At 32.0% G+C, this 24,949-nt stretch overlaps 2 protein-coding genes across 3 annotated transcripts; one reads left to right on the top strand and one right to left on the bottom strand.

The window, feature by feature from the left end:
• Positions 1-824: 824 nt before the first annotated feature.
• LOC139887934 (probable E3 ubiquitin-protein ligase ARI1) lies at positions 825-6,137 on the top strand. Its single transcript, XM_071870980.1, has 5 exons — positions 825-856; positions 3,142-3,501; positions 4,511-5,059; positions 5,136-5,302; positions 5,755-6,137. Exons 1-5 carry the CDS (start codon positions 825-827, stop codon positions 5,895-5,897), a joined length of 1,251 nt encoding a protein of 416 aa, XP_071727081.1. The 3' UTR covers positions 5,898-6,137.
• An 829-nt stretch (positions 6,138-6,966) lies between these two features.
• LOC139890954 (uncharacterized) lies at positions 6,967-17,650 on the bottom strand. Of its 2 annotated transcripts, none has more exons than XM_071873887.1 (23): positions 17,407-17,650; positions 16,310-16,641; positions 15,636-15,739; positions 15,442-15,510; positions 15,205-15,265; positions 14,603-14,742; positions 13,698-13,887; positions 13,017-13,078; positions 12,838-12,926; positions 11,941-12,013; positions 11,798-11,857; positions 11,542-11,688; positions 11,419-11,454; positions 11,277-11,314; positions 10,478-10,564; positions 10,027-10,183; positions 9,677-9,751; positions 8,918-9,051; positions 8,688-8,764; positions 8,023-8,092; positions 7,811-7,876; positions 7,479-7,629; positions 6,967-7,293 (listed from the first exon to the last, which is right to left on the bottom strand). In XM_071873887.1, the coding sequence occupies exons 1-22, from the start codon at positions 17,470-17,472 to the stop codon at positions 7,495-7,497; spliced, it is 2,268 nt and encodes a 755-aa protein (XP_071729988.1). In that variant the 5' UTR covers positions 17,473-17,650; the 3' UTR covers positions 6,967-7,293; positions 7,479-7,494. The 2 variants fall into 2 exon arrangements, with proteins under 2 accessions (XP_071729988.1, XP_071729987.1); XM_071873886.1 differs by having other exon boundaries at positions 10,027-10,192.
• Between the last annotated feature and the right edge of the window lie 7,299 nt (positions 17,651-24,949).

Here is a 24,949-nt window from a genome sequence, read left to right on the forward strand (position 1 = left end):
CAACCCGTAATCATCTTCTACTTCATCAACTAACCCAATCGACCAACAGTTTAATTCGTTTCGATTGGAATTGAAATATAATCTGTTGAGTCCCAAAACTAGCGACTAACACTTACTGTGAAAGAATCGATTCATAGCTGCTAATATTATAAACAAATATTTACGGTTTCTATCTTCAAATAAAAAAAAAAAATTGAAATCGAGGGTTGATGAGTTTTAGGCTTCAATTGTTTTATAAAACAGATATCAAATCCTGTTCTAAAGACTCGTAAATCATCAATTTTATTTAATTCAAAACCAGAAAATCGAATTTGAATGAAGAACCGATGTTGAACAAATCTTTAACTCCTAAATTCAAACTCGTTATTAGAAATTGGAAGTTAAGCTTTTCCAGATAGTTTAAAAGAGTGATTTCCAACACAACACCATTTACAGAATCTAAAAATTCGATTGATTTTGGGTTTTGGCTAAAAAGTTTCCAAGAACAGGGTCGTGGGTCTGTTCCTTGGGTTTTCTGTTTTTAATCTTGAATTTGCAGTGTATAAATCGATTAATATTGTTGTGTGAGTAGTGACTGATCAATGTTTTGTCTACAATTGATTCAACGAGTACTTTTATAGAAATGGCAGTCGACAATCATATATATATCAAGAATAAATAAAAAAAAATATATATATATATATATATATATATATATATATATATATATATATATATATATATATATAAATAAGTAAAAGATAGAGATGATTAACGATTTTTGGAGTATATCTAAAATCTTATTCGATATGTTAACAAGATAAGAGACAGAAAAATAATCCTTGATGGTGAAAGCAAACAAACAACAAAAAAAAACGTATCATCCTAATATATGTGATTAAATCAATATTAACAATTACTAAATATATTATTAATTGTTTTAATAATTATTATATCCATAATAATAATAAATTATGATACCCAATCATTTAAAAAAAAATAATATTTATATTATTAATGTTAATAATAATAGATTGTATTATTTTCTAAAAATATAACTATATTAATACTACTACTAATAATAATAATAATATAATAATAATATTGATAAAGAAAGTAATAATAACAAATACATATTATAATTTTTCTACTAATTCTAATGACAACCTAGATGTATCGATTCTATATATATATATACTCATACATATTTTCAAACAATTGTTCGTGAATCGTCAGACATGGTCAAAAAGGTAACTAATCATCCAGATATAGATTTCAGACTTTCTAGACTCAACATTAGGGTTTTTGCTTATCGTGTCGGAAACATATAAAGGTTAAGGTTTAAATTTGGTCGGAAATTTCCGGGTCGTTACAATTAAACACTCGTTAAATGCTAGCGCGACTAGCCCGAGTGGGGATGCCAAACCCTATGGATCCATATCTAAGATTCGCATTCACCGGTTTAAAAACAATGACTAAACGTTACCGAGCTAAGGGGAAAGTTTATGCCGTTGTATAACCCACACATGTATAAAGTTTAAGTACTCGTGCCTAGTATGTAAAACGTAAAAAACGCATGTATTCTCAGTCCCAAAATAGTTAAAGTAAAAAAGGGATGCTATAACTCACAGTGAATAAGCAGTAAAAGTCGTCATGAAAGTGTGCAAGTAGTAAGTCGGTCCGAAAGGTCGTCAACCTAAGTCAAAGGTTACTAGGTCAGTAGGTTGTCCTCATAAGTTCTAATAGTGCATAAAATAAGTTTAAGTGTCATTATCATCATCATTCATCATCGTAAAAGCTAAGTAAGTTTAACAAGTATAGAGGTAGAAACAATAGGCTGACTTTGATCAGCTGCTACGGCCTCTACGTAAATCGAAAAGACGCGAAATCAGTGGCTATGGCTCCGTATGGGAGTCCTCTAGTTTCTGACCAAATTCCAGAACCAAACTCGTCTTCATTTGACCGTGGCGACAGTTTAAGTGCGAGTAGGTTAGAAATTTCAGCACAACGTTACAACGGCGTAGTGACTTTCAGAGGGCTATAAATCCTAAACCGTATGTCATATTAAGTCGAGGCCTAAACGAAAAGTCATCTACTCGAAACTAAATAACTGAAAATCAATTTTCCAAAAGTCCAAGAATCTGATCAGATCCCGAAAAAACAGTAACAAGTGCTCCGGTGGGGTTCTTGGTGCTTGATGCTCATCACGGTTCTCATCCTTGATGCTTGTAGCTTCAAGTGTACAACTCGTTGATGGGTTAGCATCACCTTGACTAAGATTCTACCATCAACACACAATATGTTAAGACCAAGTAAGAACACAACTCATTTAAGAGTCTTAGATGGATGATGAACCAAGGTTACATTAACACAATTACAAGTTCCATTTACAACTAAATTTACTTCAATCAAACAAGTATGAACATAATCTAAATTAAATAAGGTGATGGAACCCTAAGCTAGAGAGCTTGGATCCTTTTCACACAAGTTATAAGATTACAAAGCTAGAAAGCTTGAACCATTGGTGTTCTTGAAGACCTTGAAGCATAAAGCTTAGATCTTTAAGTTACATGAAGACCATAAACACAAGTTTGATCTTTATAACAAAGTAATGAGATCATAAGTTATAAAACTTAGATTCAACAAAAGATATGAAGATTCAAGCTAGAAAGCTTGCATCTTGGTTGTTCTTGAAGATCTTGAAGCATAAAGCTTGGATCTTTAAGTTACATGAAGATTACAAACACAAGTTTGAATCTTTATAACAAAATAACAAGATTAAAGTTAAAAGATTTAGATTTACAAAGTAGGTGAAGATTCAAAGCTAGAAAGTTTGAATCTTCTATGTTCTTGAAGGATTCAAATCCATGTTTGAATCTACAAGATGTAATCAAGATCAAAGCTAAAACGCTAGACCCTTAGATGATGATGATGATTTCGTGAAAGAGAAGGGAAGAAGAAGAAGAAAAAAAAATCAATTACTTACACTTTTTAGAGAAAGAAAGACTAGAGAAAAATTTGAGAGTAAGTGTGTGTGAAATGCAAATGAGAGCAAGTGTAAAATGGTTTAAATAAGGCTTGTATTTATAGGTGGTGAGTGTGACAACCCGGAAATTTCTGACCAAATTTAAACTTAATCTTTGTACTAGAAATTTAAATAAGGCATCCTGATTTGGCTGAGAAATTTGATCGCTTTCTTCTCGAGTCGTATATCGAGGATAATAAAATGGTAAAATGGTGTCCGAGTACTCCTCATTGTGGGAATGCAATCCGTGTTGAAGAAGATGAGTTTTGTGAGGTAGAATGTTCATGTGGTAATCAATTTTGTTTCAGTTGTTTATGTGAAGCCCATTCTCCTTGTTCTTGTACAATGTGGGAACTTTGGACTAAGAAGTGTCGAGATGAATCAGAAACAGTTAACTGGATAACTGTTCACACAAAGCCCTGCCCTAAGTGTCATAAACCTGTCGAGAAAAACGGTGGCTGTAATCTAGTCAGCTGCATCTGTGGACAAGCCTTTTGGTAAGACCACAATTTGTTCTTTGATCCGTTTTAATATTACATTAGGTAAATTCATTAAATCACACTTTTTGTAAGTTTTTTTTTTTTTTTTTAACTAAATACACTGCATACAAAAAAATTGCAAAAATACACCATAGGTTCGAACAAGTTCATTATCCCTTGACCTATGTTTAAGGCCTGCTTTATTTGCATCTGTGTTTTCAACTGATTATCTAATTATCTAATTACTTATGTTTGATATTATTATATTCAGTTTTTGGTTCTGAGTATTTGATTATCAGCTTTGGTATATCATTTTCATACTAGCTACAACAAAACCGGTCATCTAAGAAAAAGATGAAGGTTACTTGTACATTCTTCTAAGTTTTACTTTGTTTTACAAAATGTTTTTTCTTTAGAAGAAATGCATTTTTTGGTCACTATATTAACCCACTATAGATAAACATAAATACTCAAAAATATGGTTACCTGATTCTAAAACTTCTAACAGTAGTTGAAAGTAGAAATTCATCCAAAGCAATATCATTTGCGATCTGTTTCGTTACAGCATGTTATCTGACTACAATAATCACGTTATACTATACCTGGCAAACGGGTCAGGTTTGGTCGGTTTGGGTAAAATGGTTTTGGGTTGAAATGGGTCAATGGGTCAAACGGGTAAAATGTTTAAACGGGTCCAAACGGGTCAGGTTGGGTCGGTTTTGGTAACAGGTCGAAACAGGTAATGGGTCAAATAGGTCCAAACAGGTCATATGCTTTTACATTTGATTTTTCACATTTATTATATTGTGTTAGTTATTATTATGTATTATATACATAAAAATATTGATAGTAATATACATAATAATTATTGGTATGACCATTAATGCTTTCATAAAGAGTGACAAATGAATCTTGTTATGCTCGACCCATTTGACCTATTCACAAGACCTATTCTTTTAACAAAATAATGTGTGTGGCAATATCTTTGTCAATGCTGAATTTTCTAATTCAGTTACATGTGAACTAGTTGGCTGTGTGGTGGAGCAACTGGTCGGGATCATACGTGGTCAAGCATTGCGGGTCATAGTTGTGGTCGGTACAAGGAAGACATTGTGAAAAAATCTGAGCGAGCAAAACGAGACTTATACCGGTACATGCATTATCACAATCGTTACAAAGCTCATACAGATTCATTTAAGCAAGAATCTAGACTGAAGGAGACCATACGAGACAAGTTGGTAGTTTTGGAGGGAAAAGATTCACAGTTAAGAGATTTTAGCTGGGTCACAAATGGACTATATCGTTTATTTAGATCAAGACGAGCACTTTCTTACTCATACCCCTTTGCATATTATATGTTTGGTGAAGAGCTGTTTAATGGTGAGATGACAAAAGAAGATGTGGAGATAAAACAACATTTGTTTGAAGATCAGCAACAGCAGCTTGAAACTAACGTTGAGAAGCTTAGTAAGTTTATTGAGGAGCCGTTTGATAAGTACCCTGAAGACAGAATAATGGAAATTCGTATGCAAGTCATTAATTTATCTGTTATCACCGACAACTTGTGCAAGAAAATGTAAGTTTTTTTTCCCTCGTTTCTAGAGAAAAAAACTGAACCAGATGAAATATATATTTATGTGGAACATTTATAGGTACGAATGTATCGAAACGGATCTGTTGGGCTCGCTACAATTTGGCATACATAACATAGCTCCATATTACTCGAAGGGGATTGAGAAGGCTACAGAACTTCCCGTTAGTTGGGCCGCAAAATCATGTAATAACGGTAAACGTCAACAGCCGGAAGAACCAAGTAATGGTAAAGTAACTTGAACTTGTTTATTGTTTATTTGGGTTAGACAAAATTACAAGGACAGTCCCTGCGGTTTGTACCAGATTACAGGTGATGTCAGTCACCGTGGTTTGTAAGCATTTCAAGAACAGTCCCTCCGTTAAACTGCTGTTAAAATTTACCGTTAAGTCAAAGCACATGCTTTTCACATTAAGTCGTTAAGGTATCAAACGTAAATTGACTGACATTGTCAAAAAAAAAGTTTAGGGACTGTACCTGTAATCTGGTACAAACCACAGGGACTGTCCTTGTAATTTTGTATTTGGGTTATTTGTATTCATTCAGACTCGAGAACTTTCACGGTCAAGTGTTTTTACGAGGTTACATGATTGAGATGAAACATAACTTGAATTGGACACTTATAAGTAAACGGGTCGAAACTGCCACCAACTATTATGTGTTGTTTGTTATTGTTACAGGTGGTACATATGAATCGGATCGGCCATCAGGTTCGGGCAGCTCAGAAGAGATTGTATTTTCTTCTCGGAAAAAGGACAGAAAAGAGGAATTTGGAGATGGTGGTATGTTTGACCTTAATTTGCCTGCAGATGTTATTGATTGAAATTGAGGTTGTCCATATTTGGAAACCGTAAGTTGCTCACGGAAACAGTTACAAGCAACTGTATAGCTCTGACTTCGTAGCAATTCTATTTTGGGAATTGGTTTTATTTCACCAATCTTTTGGTTTAAACTTGTTTTTTATTTAAAGAGGAAAAAACTAGCTACTTTTGGGTTATTTAACATATTTTGATTCCCCTGGCAATGTATAGTTGACTTTCTGTTTTCTGTTGAAGCAGGTTGTGGGAGATTTTGATTGATCAATTTATGTATATCCAGTAGCTTTGTGTTGTCTGAAGGTGTCAAAATAGGAGTTTTTATCGAGTCAAAACTGGTGTGGGGCGTAACTCTAATGAGTGATTTTTCGTATGGGTCAAAACTCGGGGAATTTTTTTTTGGTGGGGGTTGGGGATGTTTTTGTGTTAGCTTATCCGGATAATATAATATAGTTATAAAAGGAAACAAACAAGAATGGTGTGTTTGGCCGCGCAGCTTATTGAAATTTGAAACTTAAGCTTATTTATTTCATAGTAGAATCGTTTGGCTGACATAATTTCTAGAGCTTTTTAAAGAAATAAGCTGTAGGAAAAGAAAAAAATAAGTTTTTAGGCTTATGGAGTTAATATTACATATTTGACCCTTATGTAATTATATATCATATATTTTGTTGTCCTTTTTAGTTAATTTACAACAATAAGCTCTAACTATTTTTCACCACACACTTATTAAAAAATAAGCTATAGCTTCTAAGCTCAAACTACCAGCTCCAGCCATAAGCTCCTGCAGCTAGTTACGACAAACACACTCGAAAACTTAACATATAAGTCTACTACAAGTCTACTAGTAGCAACAACGTGTAGAATAAAGCTTGTCTACGCCAATGTTTTCTTCTCATTTATGAAAATCCACCATCTTTGTAGAATACTTGCATAATAAATTAAGCTATCAGTCAATATTTGTTGTTGGGTAAGCAGTCCAAAACCTTGAAAATATTATGACTACCAGTTCATGCAAGGAAGTTCATGCAAGGAAGCTCTCAGTTACCAATGTTTTCAGAGGATCCATTCAGTAGGTGTTATGAACATCGAAACATTGCTAGCACTTTATCAACACTTGTCACACCATATGCCGAGCACAAATTGGGTAAAAAAAAAAAAAAAAACATAAAATTTAGGACTTGGACAGTTAAACCGTCATCCAACACAATATCATAAAGATAACGTATCTAGACCATGCAAAATGAGTTAATTACACCAGACGAGGAGAAAATATATTCTTTTAGTTTCATTTTTCACTAAAATATGGGTTATATGTGAGAATTCGATGGAGCGAATGAGTTAAGCTGGCGAATTCTTGCACCAGGATTCTCGATTACACATGTGCATAGCATTCTATCAGTTCTGCAAATAAGTGGACACACCATTTAGTAACAAACTCTGCCTTATAAATTTCATATAAAGGGTTTGAGTGCACAAAATTACAGAACTCATTATTGAGATGTGCTGAGTGAAAAGGAAAAAAAATAAATAAATGAGAAAGTCCAGTAATTTAGAGTTAGATTATGAACGTTTAGATAGATGATTACCATGACATGACTAGAATCAGCTTTGATTTACCAGAGCTTCAATGTCAGTTCCAACTTCAGCTACTTTAGTATCTTTGGATGCTTTTGCTATTTTGGCAATACCACCAACTTCAAAGTCCAGCGCTATTTTCTTTACCGCACCCTCAAGCATCTGTGATTAGATTTAACTTGATTATGAAAACATATTTAATTTAAGCAGAAGCTTAAAGCGTAATGTTGTTGTTGCAGATGTTCTTTATAATGAATAAATTTCACTTGGTAAAACTAGTTAATTATTTAATTATTCTTGGAAAGAAGAAACATGAGTATTGTAGATGAATGAGAAGATATACCAACGAGCCAATAGCAACTAAAGCTCGGTATTTTGCATCAAGTTCCAATGTTTCCCCTTCCGCTATCTACAGGAGAAAATTATAAAAGTTACTGTACGGACTGTGCACATATGTTACTCATTCAAGTAGTGCTTTAAAGTTGCCTATCATAACTCAAACCTTTTTTCAACCCGTTACCCAACACAAACATATTAGAAAGGTTTATTATGTACCTCCAGAGCTGCTGTAAGAACATGAGCTTGCCCTTCTTCATCCTTCTTTTCAACCAAAAGCACAGCATAACTATACAGCAAAAAAGCACACGAAAGTGTTGGCTAACCAATGTTGCAACCGATGAGTAAACCGAGAAACAAAAATGATGTAAGAACTTTGAGAAGTGTTAACACATAAAATAACGATAAAAAGAGTGTAAATAGTTAAGTATAGGGCTCATACTGCCAACTTAGTTTTGGCACAACACCAAATTCAATTTCTGTTGAAGAGTTGAAGGTTTTTGTTTACTTTTACAGACATAAGAGAACGCATAAAAAAAATCATACACAGAACTGAATTGCATATGACAAAAAAATAGCACAACTCAAACATGTAGTTGACTCATTCAATAGAGATATCAGTTCCTCCATTAATGATAGGTCATTTCTCCGATTAAACCCTTTAATAACATAATAATTTTAAATCCAAATGTCATATGTTTGGCAATAAATAGATCGATGTCCATTGATTTTTAAAATTAATAGACTCTTCAGCATACGAGGAACATAATGAAAGCTTATACACTCAAAGGGAACGAAGGCAAACACATCAACGGATAAAAGACAACACCTGCAACAATTTGGGGCTGCAAAAAAAGTAGGAGGTTAAACTTATGATAACTTACTTGAGCACCAATGTGGAATAAGACACTTGCAGATTCTTATTTGGAGATGAATGACAATTTGCAAATGCATCAAAAATCTACAAAATCAGATAAAATTCACTATGATTTACATTATAAATAAAGGCTGATGTTAATATAAACAAATAACTAACAACTAATAAATAATAAATATAAGAGTAAAAGAAGGTTAATATAAGAAAAGAAAAATACAGACATATTTAAGTAGATACCTCAACACGACGATTTCGTAACCAGAGATGGTAGTCTGAGTTCTTGAAAAGATTAACCAATACACGGATACTGGTTAACAGATTTGGTGGGAGAGGACTACTTGTAACCTTCTGAATCAATTCTATTAAAATATCTGAAGAAGCAAAGACAGATATCCATCATATAAGTTCCAAAGTAGCAATAAACACATGAAACAACAAGCAGGCCCAGAACCAGTAGTGACAATTTCGACCCATTTACTTATAGATGGGTTGATTTGGGTCGAATACAAGATTAGCTAAAAGGGAACATGACTAATGGGTCAGAAAAGCCATAACTGGTTTAGTCACATAATTAAAATTTTAACTGAAGTACTACCTATTCATGTTTCCCAACCCGTTCACGTTCAACATTTACCCAAAATTAATGGCACGTGTAACGAGTGGCCAAAGAGATTTAAAATTTAAGACATTGCATAGAAATTATGCTACCAAGTAGCCATACTGCTGGATCTACTTAAGCCCCGTTTGGCTCACGTCCCATTGGATTCCGTGAGCCAAACGGGGCCTTAGAGAGAGATATCAAATCATTAAACATAAAATGAAAATTTACTTAAGACCTTATTCAAAGAAAGATACATCTGGAAATACCCAGTGAAATAAGATCAGATAATTTAGGGATCAGACAATTATACTATGATTGCACAAATACAGATTCTACATATTCTAGACACTAGCTGCATGTTTTACGTCTATGACAATGACAATTAGTATGCATACCTTTTTCATCATTAGCGTGTTTAAGAACAGTTGAACCATCGGGATGCAGAACAACCATCCTTAATATGTCAATAACTGAAAAGCAAGAAAACATTTCATGATATAAGCATACAAAGGTTTTAGAGGTGGCCACCCGTTTTACATAGAAAAAGCATATGGTCATACTAGAGTTATTTACGACACTAACACACAACTCAACAAAGACGTATCTTTTTGGGTGCCAAAATCAACCACAACAGGTTTAAAATTTCATGTTTTTACCTTACAGAATACATACATTCAGTGAGCCGTAAAAATTTATCTTTCCTAGGACAATATTAATCTCTTAAATTAAAAAAAAAAATGCTCACCTGGAAACATCATTGAAAGTGGCCACGATTTTAGCAACTTAAACAATAAGCTGATGTCATCATTTGAAAATTTACTAGTATGGTAATGTGATGTATCCTTCAACACTTTTGCTATGGCACCAAATCTTGAAATCTCAGCCTCACTGATTGACAAGTTCTGCTGACCCTAAAACAGAATACCATATATAGTAGATATGAGAAGCAACAATTTAAGAGATCTATTTAAAAGCATACAACTCTCCCCCATTACACAAAAAAATGCAATGGGATATGAGTATAATATCGCGAAATAGAAAATATTTTCATTTGGGATATGAGTATAATATCGCGAAATAGAAGAAACCAAAGTATACGCATACATGATTTGACAAACATGCAGCATAAAAATAAGAGGAAGAAAAGATATTACAAAATATAAAAAGATAGATGATAAATAAAGCAATAAACTTACCGGGTCAGACCGTAAAGCATTATTGAATTCTGAAATCTTTTTAAGGATTCCATCAAACTGAGCTGCATCAAAAACAAGCATTCCTTTCTGGAAAGAGTTTTTTGTTAGTTATACATAAATACTTAAAATGCAATCCTAGGATCAAACATAAATCCATTATCCAACAAATGATTATAAGACATACTTTTGGTCATGTTTGGTGAACTCTAAAGGGTTATCTTGTACAACAAAACAGAATTGATAACCTTAATGTAAGTGGGTTGTGTGTAACCACAGCAATTACTTTTCAAGTGATTGAGTAAAAACTTAATTTAGACATAAAAAAGTAACCAAATATGCACCTTCAAAATATAGACTTGCATAATACCTTTTGTCACTTATTTAAAATGTAAATATCACTTCAAACCACTTGCCAAAGCTTTCCAAATTAGTTTGGTTAATCTCAAAACAAACTTACAAAAATGTTTACAATGACTGACTTACAATGTCTGACTATCTTCTTAGATTTTAGGACAAGGAAAGGTTAAAAAGATTTGAGTGCAAGAGAACTATAACTTTTTAGACAGTAATTTGCCCTGCATGCGTTCGTATAAATTTTAAAAGGCTACAAAGTTGAGTAACTGAATCCTATAACAGAAGAAATCAAATTCCTATAACAGAAGAAATCAAATTACATGCTATGTAGAACAGGGTTAACTTTCTTTAAAACCTAATATAACAAAAAGTTTGCAACTATATGAGTAGCAACAAGATAACAACAAGCCAACTAAGTGACATATATGAGAGATAATAAGCATACCTTGGGTATGTGTTTGAATGTTGATTTGCTTGATATGGCTGTTGCAAAAGCAAAGAGCATGATCAAATACCATGTAAGAAAAATAGCATATAGACATGAAAAAGTGAGAAAAACGAAATTTCATGTAACAATCAATACATACAAGATTTGGAAGTCTGTCCTGGTACATAAGCACTAGCTGAAAAATGAAACGTAAAATCAGTCAATATAAAAAATTCTAAGAAAGAAACAAGTATTTCATTACATCATCATATAATGCACTTACAGCCAGTGTAAGGATCACGAAATGACGAATCAAGAATGAAATCTTTTTGTCCTGAATTTTGTAGTATAAACTCTACAACTTGTTGACGATAAGCGGGGGGCAGGTTCTCCTTAGAGAGCCACTTATCCGCCGTGTCATACACATTATCTTTAAATGACCAAGAAAAAGGATAATTATGATCCATTATGTTATCAAATTGTATCATAAAAAAGGTAAACAAAAAAAAGGAATAAAAAAAGAAGAGAAAAAGAAGTACCTGATCTGTTATATGGCAATTTTCGAATTGGTTCACCATCTCCAATATCCACATCGAACACTGATGAAGTTTTGGTATCAGTAGGGAACAAAAAATAAAAAACAACAGTCTATAAAGACAAAGCAGATTCTAAAAAGGCTAACCGTAATCATATTGAACCCCATCAAGAACAGGGCGCTTCATGCCATCATCAGGCCCATCAATTACTTCCCCAATCTGAAATAGGCAAAACAAATGCTAAATTATGGCATCAGGAACCAAGTGATTTAACTACAACACTAACCTAAACTACCTGCTTTTAATAGAATATACTATATAGTATTTCCCACATTTCTTCAGTTTATGCAAAGTTCATCTGCTCTGTTCTAAACTTATGTGAAAAACTCACTTCCTGACAACTCACTAAGAAACTAATAGCTATCATCTACATTTATTTTACAGCTTGCTTCATGTAACATTTTATGGTCTGTGACAATTTATGAACAGTGATTCGAGAACAAAAGAAAATTAAATCACTAGTTCAACCTACTTTTCTTAAACTGCTAGTTTATGGTCTTAATTTTAGGAGTCTATTCTCTTGCTAGTTTTGTATTAATTCAAGTGTTAAAAACTGACCTACCCTCAAACTAACAATTGTTTAACATCTTATGAGAAATGAGTGAGGAATTGGAACCTACGGGCTAACAGTCACATAAGAATTTCTTATCGAGCGGCTTACTATGTGTTAACCGATTCGTACCACTTAAACAACCCAAAATGAACAGGTTTTCAAAGCAGCACAATGCCATCGGAAGATTAAAGTGCTAATGCTGCTGTCATAAATACTGAATTGTGAGGTCAGTATCAATCAACAGTGCTAGTAAAACTTGTGATCAACAAAATACATTTAAATACTAGGTTTGTCAACATGTACTATACATGTGGATATTAACTACAATCATTGTTAACAACTCATTTACTTGTATAAAAAAAGAAAAACAGTAAGACTCTATCCATGAGGAAGAGTATAAAACCTAATGTTAGCATGCATTAATTACTACCTTATCCCACTTTTGTTCTATCATGTTCCACGCGTATGCAACACCATTGTCTCCTTCCCGTACAACCATTGTCTGCCCATCTTTGGTTCCTGATCACCAAAAAATCGAAGGGTTCACTTTATTGATAATATTAATAATTAATAATATAATAATAAAAGAAAAACAAAAAATGACGTTACCTGGAACCTGCAAAGACTCTAGACCAGGTAATTCCTCCAATTTTAAGCCTCCAACTCTTTTCCTGAAAGAAACAAGATGCAAGTATAACTAGAAAATACATGATCCAAGACATTTAACCAAATGTGATATTTGAAGCAACTCATTGATTGATCAAAAAGTTGTTGATCATACATCTAAGTCTGAATCTCATGAATGGTATGAAAATAAGTGGTTAACTTAACTTTCACCACATATGTGGTGTAACCATACATATTGTGCTTTAACTTTGGATGCACAAGTTTTTGTTTAAGTGTATCATATTATAGTGTCAACTGTCAAATACGATTGTAATAACAACATAATTATATAAACAATTTCTCAATCTTCGAGCAGAGCAACTTGGGAGAGGGCAGGCACTGAAAGTAGACTATGGGCGACTTTTCCCCTTTAAGCTAGTTTTTTTTTATTACTTAACCTATTTGAGAACAAACACAAGTTCAAACTGACCGCAAGCAAATCATCTTTTGGCTACAGAAGCGCCCAAAAAAAATAAAAAATAAAAATAAAAATCACAAAAGCCCATAGCTACTATAGTAAGTAGTTAATGTCTTTCTAAAGTTGCAGCTATTGAAATAATATATATCCGATACACAACACAAAAGATGGATAACATGTTTTAAGTATTGTACTGTAGTAGATACCTGCTGCCCATGTATTGAGAAAGTAGAAATGCATATGCTTCAAGCTCAAGAGTCTCAGCTATCTTATCTCGATTTACGGTCCAAACACGAGCCACACCATCAGAACAAGCAGTCACAAAATCACCATTTTCCAAAAATTTTACATCCCAAACACAACCAGGATGCTCTATGCTTTGAACACAAACTCCATCTACAAACCAAAAACATACTCCCAATTGTTAGACTTCAAAAAGATCAACACTCATAATATAAACTATAAACTTCGTAGGCATGTCATAGTTTCCTTACAAACCCTTAAAACTGCAACAATACTACATGTGACGGGCACCTAAATGCATCAAGTACCATGTCATACAAGCATACAATGATATGAACATAATCACTAACGAAACTTGCCTAAATATTTGATTTTGAGAAGCATATAACATAGCTGAATATTATGAGACACTTCTTTCATAACATCTCATTACTAGACATAACCACCTCTATTAGAAAGGTATTCAAAATCTTAGTTTAATGTTTTGGATGTATGCAATCTACATTTGCAACCGCCTCATGTAATATATTAGTACATATATAAAATCACAAATTTCTCATGATTTCACAAAACCCAGAATTTATATTACTATATAAATTTCTTTTCAAAAATATTTAAGCAACAAAGCATATGCATTATCGATTACAAACGCTATCTCTAAAATGTAACCCCGCTAGGTATCTGCCATAAGTACAACACACATATTCATACTTCAGTTAGAAAACTGTACGTGGCTTTGACTAAAATAAAATTCTTTTAAATGATGTTATCTTAGTCCTCGATCTCAACTTTTATAATTTAACTGAACTACCATCCCATTCATTACCGACTTCATAACCAAAACAAAGTACAGAGGACAACATATCACCTTTCCAGATCTTTGCTAGTCCGTCCTCACTTCCACTAACAACAAGCCCAGATTTATGTGCATCAACAGAATAGACAATCGCTGTGTGACCAACCATCTCCAGTAGGACCTCACCAGTAAGTGCCCATAACCTGATTGAACTGTCATTTATAAACCAATATGATCTGTCAATTTAAAGCATACTAACTGAGAATTAGTTGCTTTAGTACGTAAACAAAAACTGACTTGAGAGACAATAGTGGTCAATCTTTTAAATCCAGGTGGAAGCATGCATATGTCAGATAGATATACATACATCCTTATTAAACATCCAAATGTTATGAAAGAAAGAAGGCAATGTATTTTAGATGTGTAATTAAGACACATGTGACGGCTGAAAGACTCACAGTTATTGACAGGACACCATCATTCATGACATAAATAAATGCATTAAGAAATTCAAAGAAAAAGTTGATAATTGTATGATGGGGGCTTTTGCGCATATAGTTCAATATCAGATAAAGAAAAGGTTATTGTCATGCATTACATTACACACACACGCATATATACAAAAAGCAGCAACATGTACCAAATAATACATCCTTAAAAACCAAAAAGCATACCCATCATGTGATGCAGAAAGTATGCCCAAATCAGGCATTATAGCCAAACCTCTCACTGTATCTGCAAGAGTGCTCTCAAGTTAAACATAAGACATTTCAACATAAATATATTTTATCAAAAACATATTAACCCGGTATTCCTAAAAGTTGCCGAACTTCTACTACATAATAATTTTTCACAATATCATTTTATGCCCATACTTTATACATTAAAGACAAACAAAAACAACAACTAACCTGTATGCCCAGTAAAGGTACGGGTGCATTTGTTTCCTTTCCAAAGCTTTACAGTGGTGTCACTCGAACCTGGATTACGAAATATCAAAAGCTTCTTGTATTAAATACGGTTAGATAATAGATGTTATATTCATGGATTTAGCATGACAAAATAAAATTTTGTATGTGTGAAAAAACAAATAATGCATTATAACCTGTTATAAGTTCGCCCGACGGTAGCTTCCTTACTGCTTGAATTGGTGCCTTATGAGCTTCCCAAACCTCTACTTGATGCTCTCCTTTCCAACGTCTTAGTGTACTTCCATGAATAAAAAAGATGGATAACCAATATCAAATATAAATAAGTATCCAATATTAAATATTAGTCAGTTGTAGATTTTTTCTGGAATGAATTAATCATAAAGGCAATTGAGACAAACGGTCTAAGATAATGAAAGTTCTCAACTTGCGGCCTTAGACCATCAACAGTGCTCTGTTTTGTCAAAGTTAAAAGGTGTTAAACAATGAGGTGTGCAGGGTATATGCCATTGTAAGTGATATGCTCTTATATTAAAGTCAATACTGTTTGGATGAGAAACAGTTTGACAAGCTGGCCCACCCAATGATTTAACATCCTTTTATAACCAACAACATATTTGTATATAATCCATTACCTTGATGAAATCTTTTAAAAATGCATAATTTATCTTCGCACAACAATATGTTTTATATTTAACCCTTATTTTTAGATTCAATCCCTAACGCTTTAATATATTTAAAGTTTCTTTTTAAAATCTACAAATACATTTTAAAAATCATAATTTAATACTTTTAACGTGAGACTTTGAAGCATTTACTTCAAGAGATATATGAATATGAATTAACTAACCAGTCAACAGATGATGAAACAATGTCTGATCCATCCAAAGTGAGTCCTGTGACTTGCATTTTATGACCCTTGAGCATCTGAACTTTCTCTCCGGTTGCTATATCCCATACCAGAACGAGTGTATCCATCCCGCCAGATATAAGAGCACCTTCTGGAAACTGTGCATTCGGAGAAATCCAAGCCAGTGGTCCCACAAAACTAGTATGCCCAAGCAGTATCTTTGATGAAGTGTAAGCTTTGTCATTGGTTTGTTCCAAAGACCAGAACCTTATGGTTCGGTCTCTTGAAGAAGTTGCTATTCCAGCATTATCGCATACACATATACCACGAACCTAAATATTAAACAAACAATAAGCATCAATAATCATAACAGACAAACTTGATATTTGTAATTGAAGCTAATAAAAGTTCTTATAACAAATGTATGCAAACAACATGACTTCATACTGGATAACGTCAACAGCTTGAGCAATAATTACTATTATCATATCACACCAGGCTTAACTTAACAAACAAAATGTGTTATTCTCCCTTCTGAAGATTGAACTATATTTATACTTCAGGACAATAATTTTGTAATTTCCTGAACAACAAAGTTCATATGAACTCGTTTACTATATAATACACACCAATTATAACTTAAACCGCTGTTATCGTACAGAGTTGAATACATTGTGTCAATTTTCAGAACATATCTCTGATTTCATAACCTAGGTGAATGTAAATTACTAACTCATCCGATAATAATCGAAACATCAACCGGTTAAACAATAAGCATAACTATGAACTATCCCTCTAACAAATCAAATGTAGCACCAACGGCTTTCACGAATCCCTAACTTTCACCGTATATATATATATCTATATCTACGATAGTAAGAACACAGGTAAACTCACATGTAGTTATAGAATCGCTCAATTTTCATTCGCATTATCAAATTCAATTTTCACGATCATAGAATGAAATCGATCAACAAATAAACAAAACGAACTCGAAAGCAAAATTACTTTAATGTACTTTAATAGAAACAACTGTAAGAATGAACTATAATTAAGCAATATAGATAGATATATATTTTGAGAGAGATGAGACATACGTCGTCTTCATGACCTCGAAGCTGACAGCGCAATTGGTACTGAGAGAAATCAATATCCATAGCCATATCAGAAATTTAGGGTTTGAAGAAGTTAATTGAGAGACAATTGGGGATTCTGATTGTCGTAGTCTCCGGAGAAACAGATTGTTATGTGGTATCGCTTGTTCTCCAAGTTATTATGTGGTGATACGACGGTGGTATCGCTTGATCGGTATCGTTGAGTTATAAACCCCACAAAGGCTCGAACTTATTTGGACTCTGCTAAAAGCCTAAAACAAGTTTTATTATTTTTATTATGCGGTTTATTTTAGGGTTATAAAAATAAAAATGATTTTAAATCAAATATTTATAAAAAAAAATACTCTATCCATTCTACAAAAAATGTCCCAAATAAAAAATGTTCAGATTTAGATATGTTAATAAAATGTACCGTAAAATTAGGAAAAAATACAGTGTGATAATAACATTTCTTAAACTGGGTGTTTTTTTCGGGTACAATTAATTTGGGACGGAGGGATTATATTTTTTCCTTCATTTGATACGTGAATCGAATTAATTCGTTTCCTTGATAACGTAAGTGAAAGAATGAAATTATAAGTAAATGTTTGCAGACTTTCATATATAAAAAGGGTAGAACTTGAATTTAACTGACTTTTTAGTATATTTTTGAATAATTAACATTTATTTTTAAACACATATAAATAGTAATGTGAACTTTTTATGGAACGGGGAGAGTAATAAACAGATAATCAATAATAAGATACTTGTTTCACAAATCAAAGCTTTTAAGAGTATAAGATTATCATAGAATCATAGAATGTGTGCAAAACAAGTCACTCAACGTGCTTGAAATTTTGAAAAATTTCATATGTCCTTGTTTTGATATCAGTTCAAGTAAGAAGGAAAATATAAAACAAAAAAAAAATGTTTTTTCCTTCTTTCGAGAAAAATAATTTAAAATCAGAAGTGATTATAATTGAAAGATATCAGAAACATTGATAACTTGTTTTGAAATTTATAATGATCAATTTTTTTAGTAATATTTATTTTTTCATATGTTTTGAAAAAGTTAACGTTTCTAAGGTCACGTTTTTATATCTGGAATAAGGACCTATAAATAGTGAGACGGCTGTGAACATTATTATTAATATCTATGATATGATCAGTGTTGTAAATCTCCTTATTTCTCTCTGAGATCTCCCCGGGATCTCTCGTTTATAGAAGGAAACCGAGACGAAATGTCCATCTCCCGAGATTTCACGGTCAACGGGGTCAAACATGGTCAAAGATACGATTTTTCGGATTTTCTTGCACATTTCTCTAATTTTCTCACCCATTTCTCTGAATTTTATGTGAAATCTCGTAATAATGTATATAAATATACATATATTTATTTATATATATAAATTTATACTAAAAACACTAAAAAGTCAACATAAGTCAACGTTCAAGATCTCCCCGAAATTTTTTTGAGAAGCCGAGATCTCCCCAAAAATGTTCAAACGAGATCTCCCCGAAAATCGAGTTCTCCAACCTTGGATATGATATATGATATATGACGTAATGTGATATATAGATTTTGTTTTAAGAGATATATAAATAGAAATAGAAATATTTCGTTTTACAAACAAAATTGATAATTTGAATAGTAACTTTTTATTTAATATGATTTATTTTTTATATGCTATTACTATTATATAATCAACATAAACATATAAATGGTCATTCAAATTTTTTTATATTCACTTTTCTCAGTAGTTGTTTGTACAATACAACTGTCAATGAATAAATATAAGTATATCTATTGTTTAAATTGTTATTTTTGTGATTTTGAATATTGTTTGGATTGTTATTTGAATGTGACATTGTTTTTGATGAGTATTGTTACAAAATTTTTGAATAAAAAGTAAGTTTTTGATATGACATCACATGCTTTTTTTCAATGCATTTTAAATGATGCTCGGTAAAAGGAATTTTAGTGTGTTTATTTTACCATGTAGAAAAACAACCAGCGCGTAGTAAATGGTCTAATAGTGCGAGGATCACTCTCTCGTGGGTATAGCTTTGTGACGTCCCGTACAAAACCATCGTGTACGGATCATCAACAACAGGATCATTACAAGGTCAAACACTATATGCTGTTTGAAAACCAGTTTTGCATTCATAAAAAGATAACGTTTACAAAAGATATCGTGACACAAAGGTCGTTACAAAGTCATTATTTGAAAATAACATAAATTACGAATGCAAAAGAAAAGTTCCATGATTGAGACATTTCTAAGTAATGCAGCGGAATTCTAGCACAGCAGGTCCTTAACAGCAAGTTTAAACACCAAGACAACAAGTCTAAACAGCGGAAGCAACAAACCTCTAAGCACCTGAGAAAACATGCTTAGAAAACATCAACAATAATGTTGGTGAGCTATAGTTTAAGTTGTAACAGTAATGTAAGGTAGGCCATGAGATTTCAGTGTTTCAAAACAGTATGAAAAGTATATGTTTAACCGTGGGCACTTGGTAACTAACTTAACGTTTATAATCCCCTAAAAGTACACTTGGCTAGTGCGTATGTTTACGAAGTATTAATGTAATAACCCGTCCTTATCCACCTGGACGAAGTCATCAACATTTGGTCCCATTGCAATGATCGACTCCAAGTAATGTCCTTAAATTGAGCAAATGCACAGCGGAAGACTTAATTCGTACCTGAGAATAAACATGCTTTAAAGTGTCAACCAAAAGGTTGGTGAGTTCATAGGTTTATCATAACAATCATTTTAATATTTTAATAGACCACAAGATTTCATAATCATAAACATAATACACTCGCAAGTGTATGTAAAGCATTCTAAGTGGTTGAGCACTTGGTAACCATACTTAACATTTAATCACGTCGCATATTCCCTTTATTATGAAATCTTACTACACCGTACCAAGTGTAGTCATGAAACGAAGTACTGTGCAACCGTTGAATACTGGTCGTCCAGTCCGGTTGGGGTTGTCAGGCCCGATAGATCTATCAACAGGATTCGCGTTTACAATACCGCTGTAAATAATAGTTACCAAGCTACAGGGAAGTATGCCAGTGGTACAACTCAACGTAGAATTTATTTTGATCACTTGCGTCCATAACGTAAATCATTTATAAAAACAGCGCATGTATTCTCAGCCCAAAAATAATTAGAGTTTAAAAGGGATCTATATACTCACCATACTGTATTTTGTAGTAAAAATACATATAACATCACTGAACACGTATAAGGTTGGCCTCGGATTCACGAACCTATATTATTCATGTATATATTAATACTCAAATTGTAATCGAACAAATAGATATATATTTTTAATGATATAATTTTTTTTTATATTAATAAATTATTTGTTATTTTATCTTTTTAAATACATAATAATTTTAATATAGATAAGTGTTATGTTATATATTTTTTTTTATATAGCATTATTTTGTTTACATAACATAGTTACATTAATACTAGGATAAGTATAATGGTAGAAATAAAAATCTTCTTAATAATAATAATGGTAGTATTAATAATAGTCTTTATAAGAAAAAAAATATATACATATTTAGAGTAATGATTCCCTTTTTAGTATTGATTATATTAACTTTTATTAATAACGCTACTCATTAACGATAATCATTTTAATAAAGGTGATAATTTTCATAATGATACTTCTGTCAATTTTAATAATACTAATAATTATAAAATGATACTAATACTAATAATATACCTATGTTAATAATAAATGTTCTAATACTTATAAAACGATAATAATAATAATTATAATCATATTAGTGATAATAATACATGAAATGATAAATTTAGTAATATTATTAGTAATATTTATATTAATAATAACAATAATAATAATAATGATAATAATAATATTATTAATAATGATAATAATGATAATTAAGAAAAAGAACATATACCCTTAAAAGAAATCGTTCTAAAAATGTTTGTCCAAGACGGGCTCGAACCCGAGACCTCATGACCACCCCTCAAATACCCAAACCACTCCTCCAGCGCCTGTTTTTCTGTTAATGCATGATTTTAATTTGTTTTAACCCACAACCCGTAATCATCTTCTACTTCATCAACTAACCCAATCGACCAACAGTTTAATTCGTTTCGATTGGAATTGAAATATAATCTGTTGAGTCCCAAAACTAGCGACTAACACTTACTGTGAAAGAATCGATTCATAGCTGCTAATATTATAAACAAATATTTACGGTTTCTATCTTCAAATAAAAAAAAAAATTTGAAATCGAGGGTTGATGAGTTTTAGGCTTCAATTGTTTTATAAAACAGATATCAAATCCTGTTCTAAAGACTCGTAAATCATCAATTTTATTTAATTCAAAACCAGAAAATCGAATTTGAATGAAGAACCGATGTTGAACAAATCTTTAACTCCTAAATTCGAACTCGTTATTAGAAATTGGATTCCAATGACTGATCAATGTTTTGTCTACAATTGATTCAACGAGTACTTTTATAGAAATGGCAGTCGACAATCATATATATATCAAGAATAAATAAAAAAAAAAAAATATATATATATATATATATATATATATATATATATATATATATATATATATATATATATATATAAATAAGTAAAAGATAGAGATGATTAACGATTTTTGGAGTATATCTAAAATCTTATTCGATATGTTAACAAGATAAGAGACAGAAAAATAATCCTTGATGGTGAAAGCAAACAAACAACAAAAAAAAACGTATCATCCTAATATATGTGATTAAATCAATATTAACAATTACTAAATATATTATTAATTGTTTTAATAATTATTATATCCATAATAATAATAAATTATGATACCCAATCATTTAAAAAAAAATAATATTTATATTATTAATGTTAATAATAATAGATTGTATTATTTTCTAAAAATATAACTATATTAATACTACTACTAATAATAATAATAATATAATAATAATATTGATAAAGAAAGTAATAATAACAAATACATATTATAATTTTTCTACTAATTCTAATGACAACCTAGATGTATCGATTCTATATATATATATACTCATACATATTTTCAAACAATTGTTCGTGAATCGTCAGACATGGTCAAAAAGGTAACTAATCATCCAGATATAGATTTCAGACTTTCTAGACTCAACATTAGGGTTTTTGCTTATCGTGTCGGAAACATATAAAGGTTAAGGTTTAAATTTGGTCGGAAATTTCCGGGTCGTTACAATTAAACACTCGTTAAATGCTAGCGCGACTAGCCCGAGTGGGGATGCCAAACCCTATGGATCCATATCTAAGATTCGCATTCACCGGTTTAAAAACCAATGACTAAACGTTACCGAGCTAAGGGGAAAGTTTATGCCGTTGTATAACCCACACATGTATAAAGTTTAAGTACTCGTGCCTAGTATGTAAAACGTAAAAAGCGCATGTATTCTCAGTCCCAAAATAGTTAAAGTAAAAAAGGGATGCTATAACTCACAGTGAATAAGCAGTAAAAGTCGTCATGAAAGTGTGCAAGTAGTAAGTCGGTCCGAAAGGTCGTCAACCTAAGTCAAAGGTTACTAGGTCAGTAGGTTGTCCTCATAAGTTCTAATAGTGCATAAAATAAGTTTAAGTGTCATTATCATCATCATTCATCATCGTAAAAGCTAAGTAAGTTTAACAAGTATAGAGGTAGAAACAATAGGCTGACTTTGATCAGCTGCTACGGCCTCTACGTAAATCGAAAAGACGCGAAATCAGTGGCTATGGCTCCGTATGGGAGTCCTCTAGTTTCTGACCAAATTCCAGAACCAAACTCGTCTTCATTTGACCGTGGCGACAGTTTAAGTGCGAGTAGGTTAGAAATTTCAGCACAACGTTACAACGGCGTAGTGACTTTCAGAGGGCTATAAATCCTAAACCGTATGTCATATTAAGTCGAGGCCTAAACGAAAAGTCATCTACTCGAAACTAAATAACTGAAAATCAATTTTCCAAAAGTCCAAGAATCTGATCAGATCCCGAAAAAACAGTAACAAGTGCTCCGGTGGGGTTCTTGGTGCTTGATGCTCATCACGGTTCTCATCCTTGATGCTTGTAGCTTCAAGTGTACAACTCGTTGATGGGTTAGCATCACCTTGACTAAGATTCTACCATCAACACACAATATGTTAAGACCAAGTAAGAACACAACTCATTTAAGAGTCTTAGATGGATGATGAACCAAGGTTACATTAACACAATTACAAGTTCCATTTACAACTAAATTTACTTCAATCAAACAAGTATGAACATAATCTAAATTAAATAAGGTGATGGAACCCTAAGCTAGAGAGCTTGGATCCTTTTCACACAAGTTATAAGATTACAAAGCTAGAAAGCTTGAACCATTGGTGTTCTTGAAGACCTTGAAGCATAAAGCTTAGATCTTTAAGTTACATGAAGACCATAAACACAAGTTTGATCTTTATAACAAAGTAATGAGATCATAAGTTATAAAACTTAGATTCAACAAAAGATATGAAGATTCAAGCTAGAAAGCTTGCATCTTGGTTGTTCTTGAAGATCTTGAAGCATAAAGCTTGGATCTTTAAGTTACATGAAGATTACAAACACAAGTTTGAATCTTTATAACAAAATAACAAGATTAAAGTTAAAAGATTTAGATTTACAAAGTAGGTGAAGATTCAAAGCTAGAAAGTTTGAATCTTCTATGTTCTTGAAGGATTCAAATCCATGTTTGAATCTACAAGATGTAATCAAGATCAAAGCTAAAACGCTAGACCCTTAGATGATGATGATGATTTCGTGAAAGAGAAGGGAAGAAGAAGAAGAAAAAAAAATCAATTACTTACACTTTTTAGAGAAAGAAAGACTAGAGAAAAATTTGAGAGTAAGTGTGTGTGAAATGCAAATGAGAGCAAGTGTAAAATGGTTTAAATAAGGCTTGTATTTATAGGTGGTGAGTGTGACAACCCGGAAATTTCTGACCAAATTTAAACTTAATCTTTGTATGATTAACATTTCCGACACGATAAGCAAAGTCTGTAAAATCGAATCTCAAAATTTTTGAACTATTCAAGTACCCTTCGGTTGTTCTCAACGATTCGCTAACCATTATATGTAAATAGATACATATATATACTATAACTTGAAAATGTAACAAAGTTTTAATGGTTTGATACCGTACATTAAACTTATTGGTTTAAATATTTATTTGAATATATATGATAAGTTGGAATATTAATTATATGAATAACTTGCGACGTATATTTAAAACGTGTTTATGAATGTTGAAAATATATATTAACTTGGTCATAAAACGATTTGTTATTATATATATATATATATATATTAACAAATAGCGAGACAATGATTTATAGAAGTAAATGACCAAAAAACTCGAAAGTTTAAGATACACTTTGAATGATATAGTTTATTGATAATTTAAGACTATATTTTGACAAAGGTACGAGTCACAAAACGTAAATTGCGAGTTTTCTAAGAGTACGAAAATGCG

This window comes from Rutidosis leptorrhynchoides, chromosome 2 (assembly GCF_046630445.1).
Source record: "Rutidosis leptorrhynchoides isolate AG116_Rl617_1_P2 chromosome 2, CSIRO_AGI_Rlap_v1, whole genome shotgun sequence".
In the NCBI taxonomy this organism is placed as follows: domain Eukaryota; kingdom Viridiplantae; phylum Streptophyta; class Magnoliopsida; order Asterales; family Asteraceae; genus Rutidosis; species Rutidosis leptorrhynchoides.